The sequence below is a fragment of the Mytilus trossulus genome, chromosome 7, assembly GCF_036588685.1.
Source record: "Mytilus trossulus isolate FHL-02 chromosome 7, PNRI_Mtr1.1.1.hap1, whole genome shotgun sequence".
In the NCBI taxonomy this organism is placed as follows: Eukaryota; Metazoa; Mollusca; class Bivalvia; order Mytilida; family Mytilidae; genus Mytilus; species Mytilus trossulus.
This window is the reverse complement of record NC_086379.1, coordinates 16,565,030-16,582,271: the sequence shown is the minus strand read 5'-3', so window position 1 is coordinate 16,582,271 and position 17,242 is coordinate 16,565,030. Positions and strand designations below refer to the sequence as shown.

At 31.9% G+C, this 17,242-nt stretch overlaps 1 protein-coding gene across 1 annotated transcript in view; it reads right to left on the bottom strand.

The window, feature by feature from the left end:
- Positions 1 to 17,242, bottom strand: part of LOC134724714 (nudC domain-containing protein 3-like) — a 47,079-nt gene that overhangs the window by 13,116 nt on the left and 16,721 nt on the right. Inside the window, exon 7 of the mRNA XM_063587895.1 lies at positions 9,981 to 10,169. Within this exon, the coding sequence (XP_063443965.1) occupies positions 9,981 to 10,169 (189 nt within the window). The remainder of the gene's footprint in view (positions 1 to 9,980; positions 10,170 to 17,242) is intronic.

Sequence of the window (17,242 nt, the reverse complement as noted above, 5' to 3'; positions counted from 1 at the left end):
TAGTTATTTTGTACAAATATAACTATAATGCGAACCCGAAGTTGTAATAAAATTAACGGTACCAACTTTCTTGCACCAGATGTGCATTTCGACAAAACATGTCTCTTCAAAATAGCACGTGAAATCGCAACTAAGCGTGAATTCTTTGAACAAGCGACGGAATACCTATTGACAATTTCAAGTTCTGTTTCGACATCATTGTAATATATGTCACTGGACGTTAAAATTCAATCCTTAATTTCGTCTTCGTCAAATAGTGCAGTTGGTTTCTTTTGATTATCATTACATACTAGTATACATGAATACACCCTAAGTTATTCCCATGTAAATGTGGATAGCTACTGTTTGTTCAACGTTCAGTGACAAGTATCTCATGTACATATTACAATACCAAATTAAACTAACTTGAGCAGACGACAAAAGCGAAATTGTGACAAATTTTATTTCCTAGTGTTATTTAGGAAGTCAAACATGTGTATGGAAAGTAAATTTTACTATTTTTTATTGAACAAGATAAGAAGATTACTATCATTTATTGAACAAAACAAGAAGTTCAAAACCGGTAAAAGAAATTAAACCCGGTGAATGACACTCCTTATTGCTGAATTTGGGTTTGGCTGACCTTTATTTTTATAACGTTTTCAAACAATTATTCAAATCAAATATACAATTATTTTACTACTTTTTTTTTTTGGGGGGGGGGGAGTCATTGACCCTAAAAAGATAACAACAATACAGGCCTATAGTATTTTGAAGCAATTTTTGGTTTGTAAACGTAAACCAGAATGCATATAGTTGTCTATACTTATAACAGTCACAAACCATGTCTAGAAATAAAAATCAGCAGTTTACCATCCATGCAATAATATTTTGTCGACAGTGATCGAGATAACTTTATCAGATAATTCAAATTATCGGACACTTAATTTTTGCAGAACATTTTATTGTTAATATCCGAGCCATAAAATACATGTATTATATCTGGCATAGTCCCAGATTATATTCTCTGGTAATATGCATCCTTCATTTGAAGTCTTGTTTTTCTTAAACACTTTACATCGTATATCAGGGGCACTGCCGAAAATAATCTTTCAAAAAGCAAATTCAAGTTGTAACCTTTAGAACTTGTATGTCTGATAATTTGCTCACATGACAAGAAATTTTACAATAAACATTGGTCACGCACGATAGATTCTGATGTAAGACATGTGCCGTTACAATAGCCAGTTTGCACGCATCAGCGCATACATGTTTGTCGAATAGGCCAGTTGATTGGAGGAAAGTTACCGAAAACCACGCCTACCTTTAACTAATATCCAATCAAACGCCTTTAACATAAACATAAATAATACATGGGTAAAATTACAGAGATTTTGTTGCGTATTCAATATTTGAAAAAAAATTAAACTCTTTATAATTCAAACTTAAAATTATAGAACATGCTCGTAATGCATTTTCGCAATTTACAATACATTTGATGTTATACATAATTTCACCTACCTAGTGAGAAAAATTACAAATAAAAATTGCAAATTACAACCAGGTTCAATGTTCAGTGTTAAGTATTTCATATGTGCGCACATTGTATGCGAAAACTCAAATAGTTTTTTTGGGGGGATCATTATATATATATATTACACTGAGCGTAAGCGAGGTGTAAAATGTGGTCAAATATAATGTCTACCCATGTTAAAATGAGCATAGAGCATGACATGAAGGAACTATTCGGATTCTAACATGACAAATGCAATATATTTATAGGTCAAAGCGTACGAAAATACCGTAAGACTGTTTTGCTGTTCCCGTTTCCTCCGAGAGGAGTCTGTTTATTGCATTTCATATTTGAAAAGTTTAAAAACTAAGAGCAAGGAAAATATATGTTGTTTGATAAAAATATATAATAAAAGTTTATGTTAGCTGCTTGAAAGCAGAGACATATAATACATTATTATATGTCTCTGTTGAAAGTAAATATTTTAAAGGATATCGATGGAAATAATGTTAATAAAAAAGTACGTGCGCATGTGTCAAACATATTGTTTGTGCTCATTAGAACACGGCTTTGTTAACAAAGCGTAATAAGGACGTCATATTTGAATTGACACTTTTATGGTAACTTTTTCTAGATGCAGAGTGTCGAAAGTTTTTATGCAATACGTAACGGTTAACTTTTTGGCATAGGTTGCTTTGTCGTGTTTCAGCAATTCTTCTGCTAATTTTTAACCTTTAAAAATGAATTACTATATACTTTTAATTGATATTCTGCTTTTTTTTTAATATTTAAGCATCTGCACGATTTATCTATATGTTCTTATGCAAAACAGACTGAGTTTTGTCACTTTATTTCATTCTTAGTTTATTTTGCAATAAATACTTTTCATGATGCATGCCGTATCCCCATGAATTATTTTTTTTGAAAATAGAAATCTTATATGTATCTATCGAAACTTAGGATGATGCATAAAAAAACGGGAATCCGTACAACTATTAATTCGTGTTAAAATGGTCGTCAAAATCACCGCTCGGGCAAAATGGAAAAAGGTAATTTATTTGGATGAGAATACGGATAGAATAAGGCGAAAAAGTACAATACAAGCAGACTTTGAAACTCAAAAAGAAAATAGTTTGTTAGTATGGAAATTCAATGTAAAAAAGTGGTTTAACTTGGTTATTTTGCTGAATAACATTCTATGTGTTCCAAATGTAAACAGTCTCATAAATCCGTTTCGGAAACATTTTAAAAATAAAGTGCTAGCTAGACCAAGTCTATACACAGGACATACAGTTACATCGGAATCAGGCCTGAGAAGGTTACCGTAGGCTGAAAATACAAAGCAACTTTATTCGGAAAAAAAATAATAAAAAAAATCAGGTCCCGTTAGAGTCTGATTAAAGCCAGTCCCAAGTATCCACTTGCGTCTATAAGCGTAAGCTAATAGTTGGGACTGGCTTTAGTCACTGAGTAAGACTGGTTCCGTTACAAAAAAAATCTGGAAATTTACAAGCAAACGACTGACGTATTAGTATTCAAATAGCAGAAAGAGACTGAAATAGCTAGATCTTGAAATCATTTAGATTTTCTATTCGTGTTAATTTCCGCTTGCATGGGAACTCGCTGGTAGTGTAGTTTTTTTGTGTGCGATTTGAGTTGGAAATGATGAACATTTACAAGTTCGGAGACAAAACGACTGAGAGAGCATTAACATAGTTGCCTTTTTAGGCCATGAGGGGCATATTGCTCATAATATATCCTCATTTTCTAGTGTCAGTCCAAATTTTTCTCAAACATCTTCCCGGATCGGCTCTATTACAAAACCTACCTAGTATTGTATTCAAGTTAGTGTTAACTTGTTCTCGTCCTGAACATGCAGGAAATATTTGCCACTGGACGTTAAGCAACCAACAATCAATCCTACAATTTACACCCGTCTGTTGAAACTTTAGTTGTTAAAATTTAAATCATTGCCTCTAATTTTTTCAAAGAAATCGACAAATTTTACGAACGTTTACACAAAAAGAAATATATACGTTACCGCTTGCTAATTATGAAAATGGGGTTACATGAGACTTTATTTATAAACAGTAGAAGTACTAATAGAATAAAATATATATATATGTAACATGTTATTTGTACACCGGTCTGTTGTTAGAATGATGAATAGAGATATGGGATATGCAATTTATAAGATAGCTACTGTTGGACATTTAACTACATCAAAACCAAATACACCAAGCAAATTGTGACTAATGCTAATTGGACGAGTAGCTTTTAAATTCTAATTTGCATGTAGTCAGTTTACTAAACGACGGTTCCCTAAAAAGGAAAGTATAATTATCACAGTAACATTTCAGTCTCCTAGTACATATTTGTTTAAGTCCTAATACTTTTGTTCTTCTGGAGAAAATTTCAACCATAATGAAATAAGGAGGTGCGGTAAAATTGACAATTAATCAACTTTCTACCAAATACAAAATGACGGAAATGTTAGCTTGCTTACATTGGTACTTCATTTTATATCTCAAAACTACCATTCCATTATATGAACTGCATATTCAAAAATATGTTTTGTCACCAATATCCTAAAAGAGCACGTATCTTCATACTGTTTCACCCGTGTCCGTTCTAGTTAACGTCAATCGCGCACTTGGTGTATACATATAGGGTTTATACGACTTATTATTAAAAGGAATGAGTACTGTCTTTTTGCTTCAGGTTTAAATTATGTACCTGGTGTTACTAAAGTGTACTCATATTAAAGGTGCGCATATCGTCTTGATTTCCTTAATTTTTTGTTCATGACAGGTTGCTGGATTAGACGTTTTGATAAAATATAAAAGGAACGCAGACTCCTACATGTGGAATTTCAAACTGGACCTTTTACATTTCGCATTTGCAGTTTGGTTTACTTAAAGAATGCATGTATGATCTCATGATTTGTTTCGTAAATAATTTTCCACAAATGACACGGTTGAACTTTGTGAAATTTTGCATACAATTTGCAATGTTTGTCCGACTTGCTGAGCTTGTATTGTATCGTCCCGAACATGCATGCACTATTTGCCACTGACCGTAAAACGGGTGCGTCTAAACACTGCTAAGGAGTCCTTAGTGCACTAATGACTTATTAAATGCCACTAGGGACTAGATGGGGTGCTGTTACATGTAATTTCTTTTCATATTATGGTAGAGAATGATATTTAATGAATAAATTTCAATTTTTGTAGAAAAATAATCTTAGATGAATAAGATATTCAACATTATTCAGACACGTGCCCGTATTTCTTTGATGTGCCGAAAATCAATATCATGCTATTTGTTTTGTTTTAATGGACAAGATTGGTAAAGTTGGATACTTTTAAAAAATGGGGCCCAAAAAATGAATTGTTGTTGAAATACTATTAATGTGGTTTTTTTTCAGAATGAAGAAGTATTTTTTTCTCAAGTGTATTTTGTAATTATTTCTTGAAACTAATAAATGTCTCCAGAACAATATATTATATCTAATGAAGGTTTTTTAGTTTGATGTTCATATTAATAAATGACAGAATACGGGCGACGACGGACATGCGTTCGCACAGGTATGGAGCCGAAACACATTATTTTGTTTCTTGTGGTGCACTTTCAAAATTTATTTTCTTATATGGAGACGTTATACAATGTATTACTGGACAACACGTAATCAATTAGATAATAAACTTTTTACTACATGCAACCACCCTTGTGCGTTTGCTATGGAACTTTTTCAAAATTTTATCTGTTTTTTTAATTTACATATGAAGACGTTTGAGCAATGTATTTCAGGACAAAAATAAACCATCTGATAAAAAAAAATTACTACATGTAACCAAACTTATTTAATGCCAGCTACAAGTAAACAGACGGATTTGAACAGAAATTATTTTTTCGTGCGTATGCTATAATGGTTCATTTTCAAAATTTATTATCATATGAAGAACACGTTTGAGCAATATATTTCTGGACAAATACGACTTCAATACGATAAAAAAAAATTGCAACCAATATAAAAAATGATGTGGTAGGATTGGTGGGAGATATCCGTTTGCGCCAAAAATGCGTCCTTTTGCGCCACAACTTTTTTTCTCAAATGTTAAGTTTGCGCCATATGTTTTAAAATTAGATGGTATGATTTGCGCCAAAAATAGAACATACGATTGTGCCAGTTAAAGAAAAATTACTTCCCTACCCCTTTATTTGGACTTGGGTCCGTCATTGTAGCATGTTTTTCTTACTGCTGCTGCATGGGTACTTCCAAATTTAAAGCATGTAGTAGCTTTTAACTTCTATTCATTGTCCAAAAACCGGGTTGGTGATGAGACAACTATTCACAAGAGACAAAATGACACAGAAATTAATAACTTTAAGTTACCCATACGGCCTTCAACAGTGAGTCATTTTTACAAAGCACTCTCTTTTTCTGTCAACATCATATCTTTAACTTTAAATTAACAAATGCAGGAAATTATTCGTAAATAATGTACTAAACACTGTGGAACATTCATAATAGAAAGTGGACAAATAAAAATCATGATTTATAGGGTGGTTTTTTTTTTCGGAATTTACTCATGTTTTAGTGAAGCCATTTGTAACGCATCTTTGTCGGAATTAAAATAAAAACAAAAAAGTTATAAATTTATATATTCATTTTGTCTTCATGTCTCTCACATAAACATTTTACCAAGCTGACCACACTCTTATTTATTAGTTAGGCGCACATCAACATTAAAACCTATGGCAAATAACTATGTCGGGAAATAAATGAAACAAAAGCAAAATAATTTGTCCTTTTAATCATTTTAACTTTTAAATAAGAACAACACATTTTATTAAAATAATCAAGTATTAATCTTTTCGATACAATTGTTAATTGCTTAGATTAAAGAATATATATTAGTTTAATCAGTTGTTATATTATTTGGCACGTGTCAATCGGTTTATTGATTTTCGGTATATCAAAGAAAAATGGGCACGTGCCTAGAAGGACGCATTGCATTTGCGCCAATTTTAAAAAAATCCAATCTTTCATTTGCGCCATAAGGTTATACTTCATTTGCGCCAAAAAATAAAATTTTATTTGCGCCAATTTACAGGTAACGCTCTATCGCGAATAAGATTTGTTTCTGCGATATTCCCCCTATATAACTGAAAGAGTTCATACTCATTTCTTCAAAATTAAGGGTCACTAAGGTTAGGAATTAATATATAGTTTGAGATGAAAAGATAGACTTTGTCAATTCAGAGACAAATAGAGGAAATAAATCTGTAATTTAGGATGACCACACATATGGGTTATCATGTCTCCTGAAAAATAGAAATAAGTCGTTTAGGTGTACTAAAAAGTAAATTAGTTTTCTCATTCGAATTGTTTTACATTTGTCATTTCGGAGCCTTTCATATATGACTATACGGTATGAACTTTGCTTTTTATTGAAGGCCTTACGATGACCTATAGTTGTTAAATTCTATGTCATTTTGTCTCTTGTGGAGAGTTTGTTTCATTTTTGGCAATAAAATCACATTTTTTTTTTTATTGATTTCAATAAATTTAGTTGAGTTTTTGCTAACCTATAACTTCTTATATTTACCTGTAAAATGGCGCAAAAGAAATGATTTATTTTTGGCGCAAATGAAATATGGTTTGTGGCGCAAAAGAAAGATTTTTTTGGCGCAAATGAAATGCCAATTGGCGCAAAAGCAAAGCAAATGTTGAATATCTTTTTTATTTATGATTATTTTTCTATAAAATTTGAAATTTAAGCATTAAATATCAATCTTTAACATAATATGTAAAAATAACACGTATAACAGTACTCTTTCTAGTCCTTAGTGGCATTGTATAGTCCTTAGTGCACTAAGCAGTCCTTAGCAGTGTTTAGACGTACCGCCGTAAAACAACCATAAAAAACCGAGCAATTATAAAACTCTTTACTGAATCATATTTTTAAAGTACTCTATTTCTGCATGGATGAAGCAACGACACCACCATTGCCTTAAATGATGGAGTAAAAAACTCAGTATTTCAAATGAATCACACGTGAAATTTTTCATGTTATTTTCACTTGAACTTTGCAAAAATATGAAGGTATTTTTAATGATTTCAATTAAATTTTAGAAAAAAGATATTATTTTAACAATGTAATTTTTAAAAATTATGTGCATTTTACGTGTACCAAATTCCGGTGATTTATGCATGAACTATTATCACAAGATTCACGTGGAACCGACCAGTATAAGCAAGTTTAAAGTATTTCAAATGACAATTAACACTTAGACTATAGCCATACAGTAGGACAGTAAATGAACAAAAGACAAGTAAATCAGAAACATGCATGGATCACGCAAAAACATGCAGGGGCGACACTGAAGTAATGAGAGTTTGCTTCTTGCAAGAAATTGGCCGTGAAAACAATTTGATATGAAGACAAGCCTTTGTTTCAACTTTGTTTTAAAATTTCCAACATAGAGTGTTACAGCCCAGATCAATGTTCTTAAGCATCACATATTTTTCTTTCATCTTATTGTTAGCTTTCTTAAAAAAATATTTACATATTATAGACTATATTTTTTATTATTTCTTTTTTGTTCAATTTCGGTTTAAAATTCTTTTTTTTTACAATATTGGACTTCTTATTGTATATTGAATTGAAACACGAACGCGGACCTCGATGAGAACACCTGGATTGAAAGTTTGCAAATGTTCCGACCAATGAAATTCGTTTTACTATGTAACGCGAACTTCAACGAAAGCACCTAGATGAAATATTGTGTATTGAATTGAAAAATGAACGCGGACCTCGATGAGAACACCTGGATTGAAAGTTTGCAAACGTTCCGACCAATGACATTCATTTTGATATGTAACGCGAACTAAAACGAAAGCACCTCGATATATTATTTTTTTGTACGACAATTAGTTTTTAATTTGGACATTACCGCTAAAATATAGTTAATAAAAATTATATCAGAGCAACAGTGCATCATTGTTTCTTTTCCATTTATTTTAATAATGTTTATGTTGATTTCAATTTGGTAGGTAGACTTATATAATATGCCCTAAACGTAAATAAAATGCATTAGATGTAAGAGAATGTCGACTTAGAGCAAGTCAAGGCCGTAAAACTTAAATCAACCAACCCATCGTTATCGCAGACTAAGATTTATCTCATATATACCGAATATATTTTTATTTATAGCAAGACTTTTTGTACGTCACGGTGAATGACAGCACACTTATCCCCTTACAGAATCGGAACCACAATTCACAATTACCGTAATGTGCTGCTTGTCCGCAATTAACGCCCGTTTCGCGTCAGTGACCGATATTACAATTTGACACAGTTTTAAAAGTTTTTTGAGCTGTTCCTTTATATGCAATGTTGTACAAGACTTAACTGTTGATTAAATTCAACAAATGTTAACATTATGTTCATTCATTTTATTATTTAACACAACATTGTTTTTATTACAAGCTATTTCATATATCAATATACAGCTAGGGAATATTTGTTGTTGACCGAAACTATAAGATTCATCGATTTAAACTATGTGAAAAATAAATAATTTTTGTAAGATACTTTAATTTCCGTGTCTATATTTAATTAACGAGTACACTATAGTAAGACAGAAAAAGAGAAACGGAAATATACAGGAATACCTAAAGTTTGTAAGTCATTGCAATGGACCATACGTTACTTACATTCACAAGTTTTCATAGCACTCTGCAAGTTTTGAAACGAATATGTGAGGTAAAGATCTACTGCATTCGGGCAAATTAAAAATATGTTAAACATCTAACTATTTTATTTTTAACAGATTCACAAGTTTTGAATTTTTTAAACCGTGCACCAATATTTTATTGTTTTTATTTAAATTCTTTATATGTTACGTGTATTGATCATTCATTTGTTTAAATTGTGAAGTATATTACTTTAATAAGAATACACGCATTTATATATATAAGTCGATAAAGTTTGAAACAAATAAACGAAAGATACATCGATGTTGTTTTGCTTGAGTGACTTACCTGTTAAAAGCTCGGGTCGCAAAACGGTTTAAAACGAATTGATACCAGTTTGAAATAGTTTAACGGGGGCGTGGCCTATTTGTTTGACATAACTTACCGCCAACTTGAATTAAATTGAACGACCGCAAGCGAAGCTATTTGACTGGCATTAAAATGATTTGATATGCATTGAAATAAATTAAAAATGATTTTTAATTTTTGTCAATCTTTATCAAATGACGATTAATTTCATTTAAACAGCGTTAACACGTTTTTGTCCGATCAAGTTAAATTCGGGTTACTAGTGTGACAGACTGGCATCTTTATGTCTCAATTATATTGCAAATCAGGCTATTCAAAAACTATACTCTAGATACCCCAAGTCTCTCATTATTTATCTTATATTTATTAAACAATTTACTTAGCATTATTTATACACAGAATCTAAGAACATAATACCTTTTCATGTGACTGTGGTAATCCTAATTTCTTCTGTCTCTCATTGAACATCATTTCCTCTATCTTAGTTTGTGATTCATCATCTAAATCTGTCATTGGTCTGCTAGCATCAATCTTCTGTACATTAATTTTTGGTTCTGTTGTTAAAATAGCCTCCCACCATCTTTCTTGCTTTTTATCCAAATTAATCTACAATACAAACAGTTGCACTTTGTAAATATAGCTGATTTAATATATAATATATAATCACACCTCTTTTTAGACATGATATAATTTAAATTTTAAGTTACTTTAGGCTCACTTATGAATTTGCCACAGGGTACAAACAGAAAAAAAAATAAAGATACACTAGCTATGACTCTAGTCATTTCATACAAAGATACACTAGCTATGACTCTAGTCATTTCATACAAAGATACACTAGCTATGACTCTAGTCATTTCATACAAAGATACACTAGCTATGACTCTACTCATATCATACAAAGATACACTAGCTATGACTCTAGTCATATCATACAAAGATACACTAGCTATGACTCTAGTCATTTCATACAAAGATACACTAGCTATGACTCTAGTCATTTCATACAAAGATACACTAGCTATGACTCTAGTCATTTCATACAAAGATACACTAGCTATGACTCTAGTCATTCCATACAAAGATACACTAGCTATGACTCTAGTCATTTCATACAAAGATACACTAGCTATGACTCTAGTCATTTCATACAAAGATACACTAGCTATGACTTAAGTCATTTCATACAAAGATACACTAGCTATGACTCTAGTCATTTCATACAAAGATACACTAGCTATGACTCTAGTCATATCATACAAAGATACACTAGCTATGACTCTAGTCATTTCATACAAAGATACACTAGCTATGACTCTAGTCATTTCATACAAATATACACTAGCTATGACTCTAGTCATTTCATACAAAGATACACTAGCTATGACTCTAGTCATTTCACACAAAGATACTCTAGCTATGACTTAAGTTATTTCATACAAAGATACACTAGCTATGACTCTAGTCATTTCATACAAAGATACACTAGCTATGACTCTAGTCATTTCATACAAAGATACACTAGCTATGACTCTAGTCATTTCATACAAAGATACACTAGCTATGACTCTAGTCATTTCATACAAAGATACACTAGCTATGACTCTAGTCATTTCATACAAAGATACACTAGCTATGACTCTAGTCATTTCATACAAAGATACACTAGCTATGACTCTAGTTATTTCATACAAAGATACACTAGCTATGACTCTAGTCATTACATACAAAGATACACTAGCTATGACTCTAGTCATTTCATACAAAGATACACTAGCTATGACTCTAGTCATATCATACAAAGATACACTAGCTATGACTCTAGTCATTTCATACAAAGAAACACTAGCTATGACTCTAGTCATTTCATACAAAGATACACTTGCTATGACTCTAGTTATTTCATACAAAGATACACTAGCTATGACTCTAGTCATTTCATACAAAGATACTCTAGCTATGACTCAAGTTATTTCATACAAAGATACACTAGCTATGACTCTAGTCATTTCATACAAAGATACACTAGCTATGACTCTAGTCATTTCATACAAAGATACACTAGCTATGACTCTAGTCATTTCATACAAAGATACACTAGCTATGACTCTAGTCATTTCATACTAAGATACACTAGCTATGACTCTAGTCATTTCATACAAAGATACACTAGCTATGACTCTAGTCATTTCATTCAAAGATACACTAGCTATGACTCTAGTCATTTCATACAAAGATACACTAGCTATGACTCTAGTCATATCATACAAAGATACACTAGCTATGACTCTAGTCATTTCATACAAAGATACACTAGCTATGACTCTAGTCATTCCATACAAAGATACACTAGCTATGACTCTAGTCATTTCATACAAAGATACACTAGCTATGACTCTAGTCATATCATACAAAGATACACTAGCTATGACTCTAGTCATTCCATACAAAGATACACTAGCTATGACTCTAGTCATATCATACAAAGATACACTAGCTATGACTCTAGTCATTTCATACAAAGATACACTAGCTATGACTCTAGTCATTTCATACAAAGATACACTAGCTATGACTCTAGTCATTTCATACAAAGATACACTAGCTATGACTCTGGTTATTCCATACAAAGATACACTAGCTATGACTCTGGTTATTCCATACAAAGATACACTAGGTATGACTCTAGTCATTTCATACAAAGATACACTAGCTATGACTCTAGTCATTTCATACAAAGATACACTAGCTATGACTCTAGTTATTTCATACAAAGATACTCTAGCTATGACTCTAGTCATTTCATACAAAGATACACTAGTTATGACTCTAGTCATTTCATACAAAGATACACTAGCTATGACTCTAGTCATTTCATACAAAGATACACTAGCTATGACTTAAGTTATTTCATACAAAGATACACTAGCTATGACTCTAGTCATTTCATACAAAGATACACTAGCTATGACTCTAGTCATTTCATACAAAGATACACTAGCTATGACTCTAGTCATTTCATACAAAGATACACTAGCTATGACTCTAGTCATTTCATACAAAGATACTCTAGCTATGACTCTAGTCATTTCATACAAAGATACACTAGCTATGACTTAAGTTATTTCATACAAAGATACACTAGCTATGACTCTAGTCATTTCATACAAAGATACACTAGCTATGACTCTAGTCATTCATACAAAGATACACTAGCTATGACTTTAGTCATATCATACAAAGATACACTAGCTATGACTCTAGTCATTTCATACAAAGATACACTAGCTATGACTCTAGTCATTTCATACAAAGATACACTAGCTATGACTCTAGTCATTTCATACAAAGATACACTAGCTATGACTCTAGTCATATTATAAAAAGATACTCTAGCTATGACTCTTGTCATTTCATACAAAGATACACTAGCTATGACTCTAGTCATTTCATACAAAGATACACTAGCTATGACTCTAGTCATTTCATACAAAGATACACTAGCTATGACTCTAGTCATTTCAAACAAAGATACACTAGCTATGACTCTAGTCATTTCATACAAAGATACACTAGCTATGACTCTAGTCATTTCATACAAAGAGACTCTAGCTATGACTCTAGTCATTTCATACAAAGATACACTAGCTATCACTCTAGTCATTTCATACAAAGATACACTAGCTATGACTCTAGTCATTTCATACAAAGATACTCTAGCAATGACTTAAGTTATTTCATACAAAGATACACTAGCTATGACTCTAGTCATTTCATACAAAGATACACTAGCTATGACTCTAGTCATTTCATACAAATATACACTAGCTATGACTCTAGTCATTTCATACAAATATACACTAGCTATGACTCTAGTCATTTCATACAAAGATACACTAGCTATGACTCTAGTCATTTCATACAATGATACACTAGCTATGACTCTAGTCATTTCATACAAAGATACACTAGCTATGACTCTAGTCATTTCATACAAAGATACACTAGCTATGACTCTAGTCATTTCATACAAAGATACACTAGCTATGACTCTAGTTATTTCATACAAAGATACACTAGCTATGACTCTAGTCATTTCATACAAAGATACACTAGCTATGACTCTAGTCATTTCATACAAAGATACACTAGCTATGACTCTAGCCATATCATACAAAGATACACTAGCTATGACTCTAGTCATTTCATACAAAGATACACTAGCTATGACTCTAGTCATTTCATACAAATATACACTAGCTATGACTCTAGTTATTTCATACAAAGATACACTAGCTATGACTCTAGTCATTTCATACAAAGATACTCTAGCTATGACTTAAGTTATTTCATACAAAGATACACTAGCTATGACTCTAGTCATTTCATACAAAGATACACTAGCTATGACTCTAGTCATTTCATACAAAGATACACTAGCTATGACTCTAGTCATTTCATACAAAGATACACTAGCTATGACTCTAGTCATTTCATACAAAGATACACTAGCTATGACTCTAGTCATTTCATACAAAGATACACTAGCTATGACTCTAGTCATTTCATACAAAGATACACTAGCTATGACTCTATTCATTTCATACAAAGATACACTAGCTATGACTCTAGTCATATCATACAAAGATACACTAGCTATGACTCTAGTCATTTCATACAAAGATACACTAGCTATGACTCTAGTCATTCCATACAAAGATACACTAGCTATGACTCTAGTCATTTCATACAAAGATACACTAGCTATGACTCTAGTCATATCATACAAAGATACACTAGCTATGACTCTAGTCATTTCATACAAAGATACACTAGCTATGACTCTAGTCATTTCATACAAAGATATACTAGCTATGACTCTAGTCATTTCATACAAAGATACACTAGCTATGACTCTAGTCATTTCGTACAAAGATACACTAGCTATGACTCTAGTCATTTCATACAAAGATACTCTAGCTATGACTTAAGTTATTTCATACAAAGATACACTAGCTATGACTCTAGTCATTTCATACAAAGATACTCTAGCAATGACTTAAGTTATTTCATACAAAGATACACTAGCTATGACTCTAGTCATTTCATACAAAGATACACTAGCTATGACTCTAGTTATTTCATACAAAGATACACTAGCTATGACTCTAGTCATATCATACAAAGATACACTAGCTATGACTCTAGTCATTTAATACAAAGATACACTAGCTATGACTCTAGTCATTTCATACAAAGATACACTAGCTATGACTCTAGTCATTTCATACAAAGATACACTAGCTATGACTCTAGTCATTTAATACAAAGATACACTAGCTATGACTCTAGTTATTTCATACAAAGATACACTAGCTATGACTCTAGTCATATCATACAAAGATACACTAGCTATGACTCTAGTCATTTAATACAAAGATACACTAGCTATGACTCTAGTCATTTAATACAAAGATACACTAGCTATGACTCTAGTCATTTCATACAAAGAAACACTAGTTATGACTCTAGTCATTTCATACAAAGATACACTAGCTATGACTCTAGTCATTTCATACAAAGATACACTAGCTATGACTTAAGTTATTTCATACAAAGATACACTAGCTATGACTCTAGTCATTTCATACAAAGATACACTAGCTATGACTCTAGTCATTTCATACAAAGATACTCTAGCTATGACTCTAGTCATTTCATACAAAGATACACTAGCTATGACTTAAGTTATTTCATACAAAGATACACTAGCTATGACTCTAGTCATTTCATACAAAGATACACTAGCTATGACTCTAGTCATTCATACAAAGATACACTAGCTATGACTCTAGTCATATCATACAAAGATACACTAGCTATGACTCTAGTCATTTCATACAAAGATACACTAGCTATGACTCTAGTCATTTCATACAAAGATACTCTAGCTATAAATCTAGTCATTTCATACAAAGATACACTAGCTATGACTTAAGTTATTTCATACAAAGATACACTAGCTATGACTCTAGTCATTTCATACAAAGATACACTAGCTATGACTCTAGTCATTCATACAAAGATACACTAGCTATGACTCTAGTCATATCATACAAAGATACACTAGCTATGACAGTCTAGTCATTTCATACAAAGATACACTAGCTATGACTCTAGTCATTTCATACAAAGATACACTAGCTATGACTCTAGTCATTTCATACAAAGATACACTAGCTATGACTCTAGTCATATTATAAAAAGATACTCTAGCTATGACTCTTGTCATTTCATACAAAGATACACTAGCTATGACTCTAGTCATTTCATACAAAGATACACTAGCTATGACTCTAGTCATTTCATACAAAGATACACTAGCTATGACTCTAGTCATTTCAAACAAAGATACACTAGCTATGACTCTAGTCATTTCATACAAAGATACACTAGCTTTGACTCTAGTCATTTCATACAAAGATACTCTAGCTATGACTCTAGTCATTTCATACAAAGATACACTAGCTATGACTCTAGTCATTTCATACAAAGATACACTAGCTATGACTCTAGTCATTTCATACAAAGATACACTAGCTATGACTCTAGTCATTTCATACAAAGATACACTAGCTATGACTCTAGTCATTTCATACAAAGATACTCTAGCTATGACTTAAGTTATTTCATACAAAGATACACTAGCTATGACTCTAGTCATTTCATACAAAGATACACTAGCTATGACTCTAGTCATTTCATACAAAGATACTCTAGCAATGACTTAAGTTATTATATACAAAGATACACTAGCTATGACTCTAGTCATTTCATACAAAGATACACTAGCTATGACTCTAGTCATTTCATACAAAGATACACTAGCTATGACTCTAGTCATTTCATACAAATATACACTAGCTATGACTCTAGTTATTTCATACAAAGATACACTAGCTATGACTCTAGTCATTTCATACAAAGATACACTAGCTATGACTCTAGTCATTTCATACAAAGATACACTAGCTATGACTCTAGTCATTTCATACAAAGATACTCTAGCTATGACTTAAGTTATTTCATACAAAGATACACTAGCTATGACTCTAGTCATTTCATACAAAGATACACTAGCTATGACTCTAGTCATTTCATACAAAGATACTCTAGCTATGACTTAAGTTATTTCAAACAAAGATACACTAGCTATGACTCTAGTCATTTCATACAAAGATACACTAGCTATGACTCTAGTCATTTCATACAAAGATACACTAGCTATGACTCTAGTCATTTCATACAAATCTGTTCATCCCACTTGAACAGAGAGTTGTCTCATTTGCACTCATACCACATCTTCTTTATAATTATATTTGTGACAATCTGATGAGTCAAGTCTTTTCCAGCTGATTTGTATAATTTGCTCTCGTGTTATACTGTCTCAACTCTGTATCTGGTAAGGGGGTTGAACCCTTACATACATGGATCACCCTGCCACAATCCTTATATACCTGTTCCAAGTCAGAAACCTTAAGATTAATTTAGTTGCTCTATGCCATGTTGTTGTTTGTTATTTTCTGGCATAAATCAGACCATAGGTTTTCACTATTAAGATAGTTAAGTTTTCCATTTTGTAATGCAGTATCTTTAGTCCTGCTGGTTGCTTCAAAATG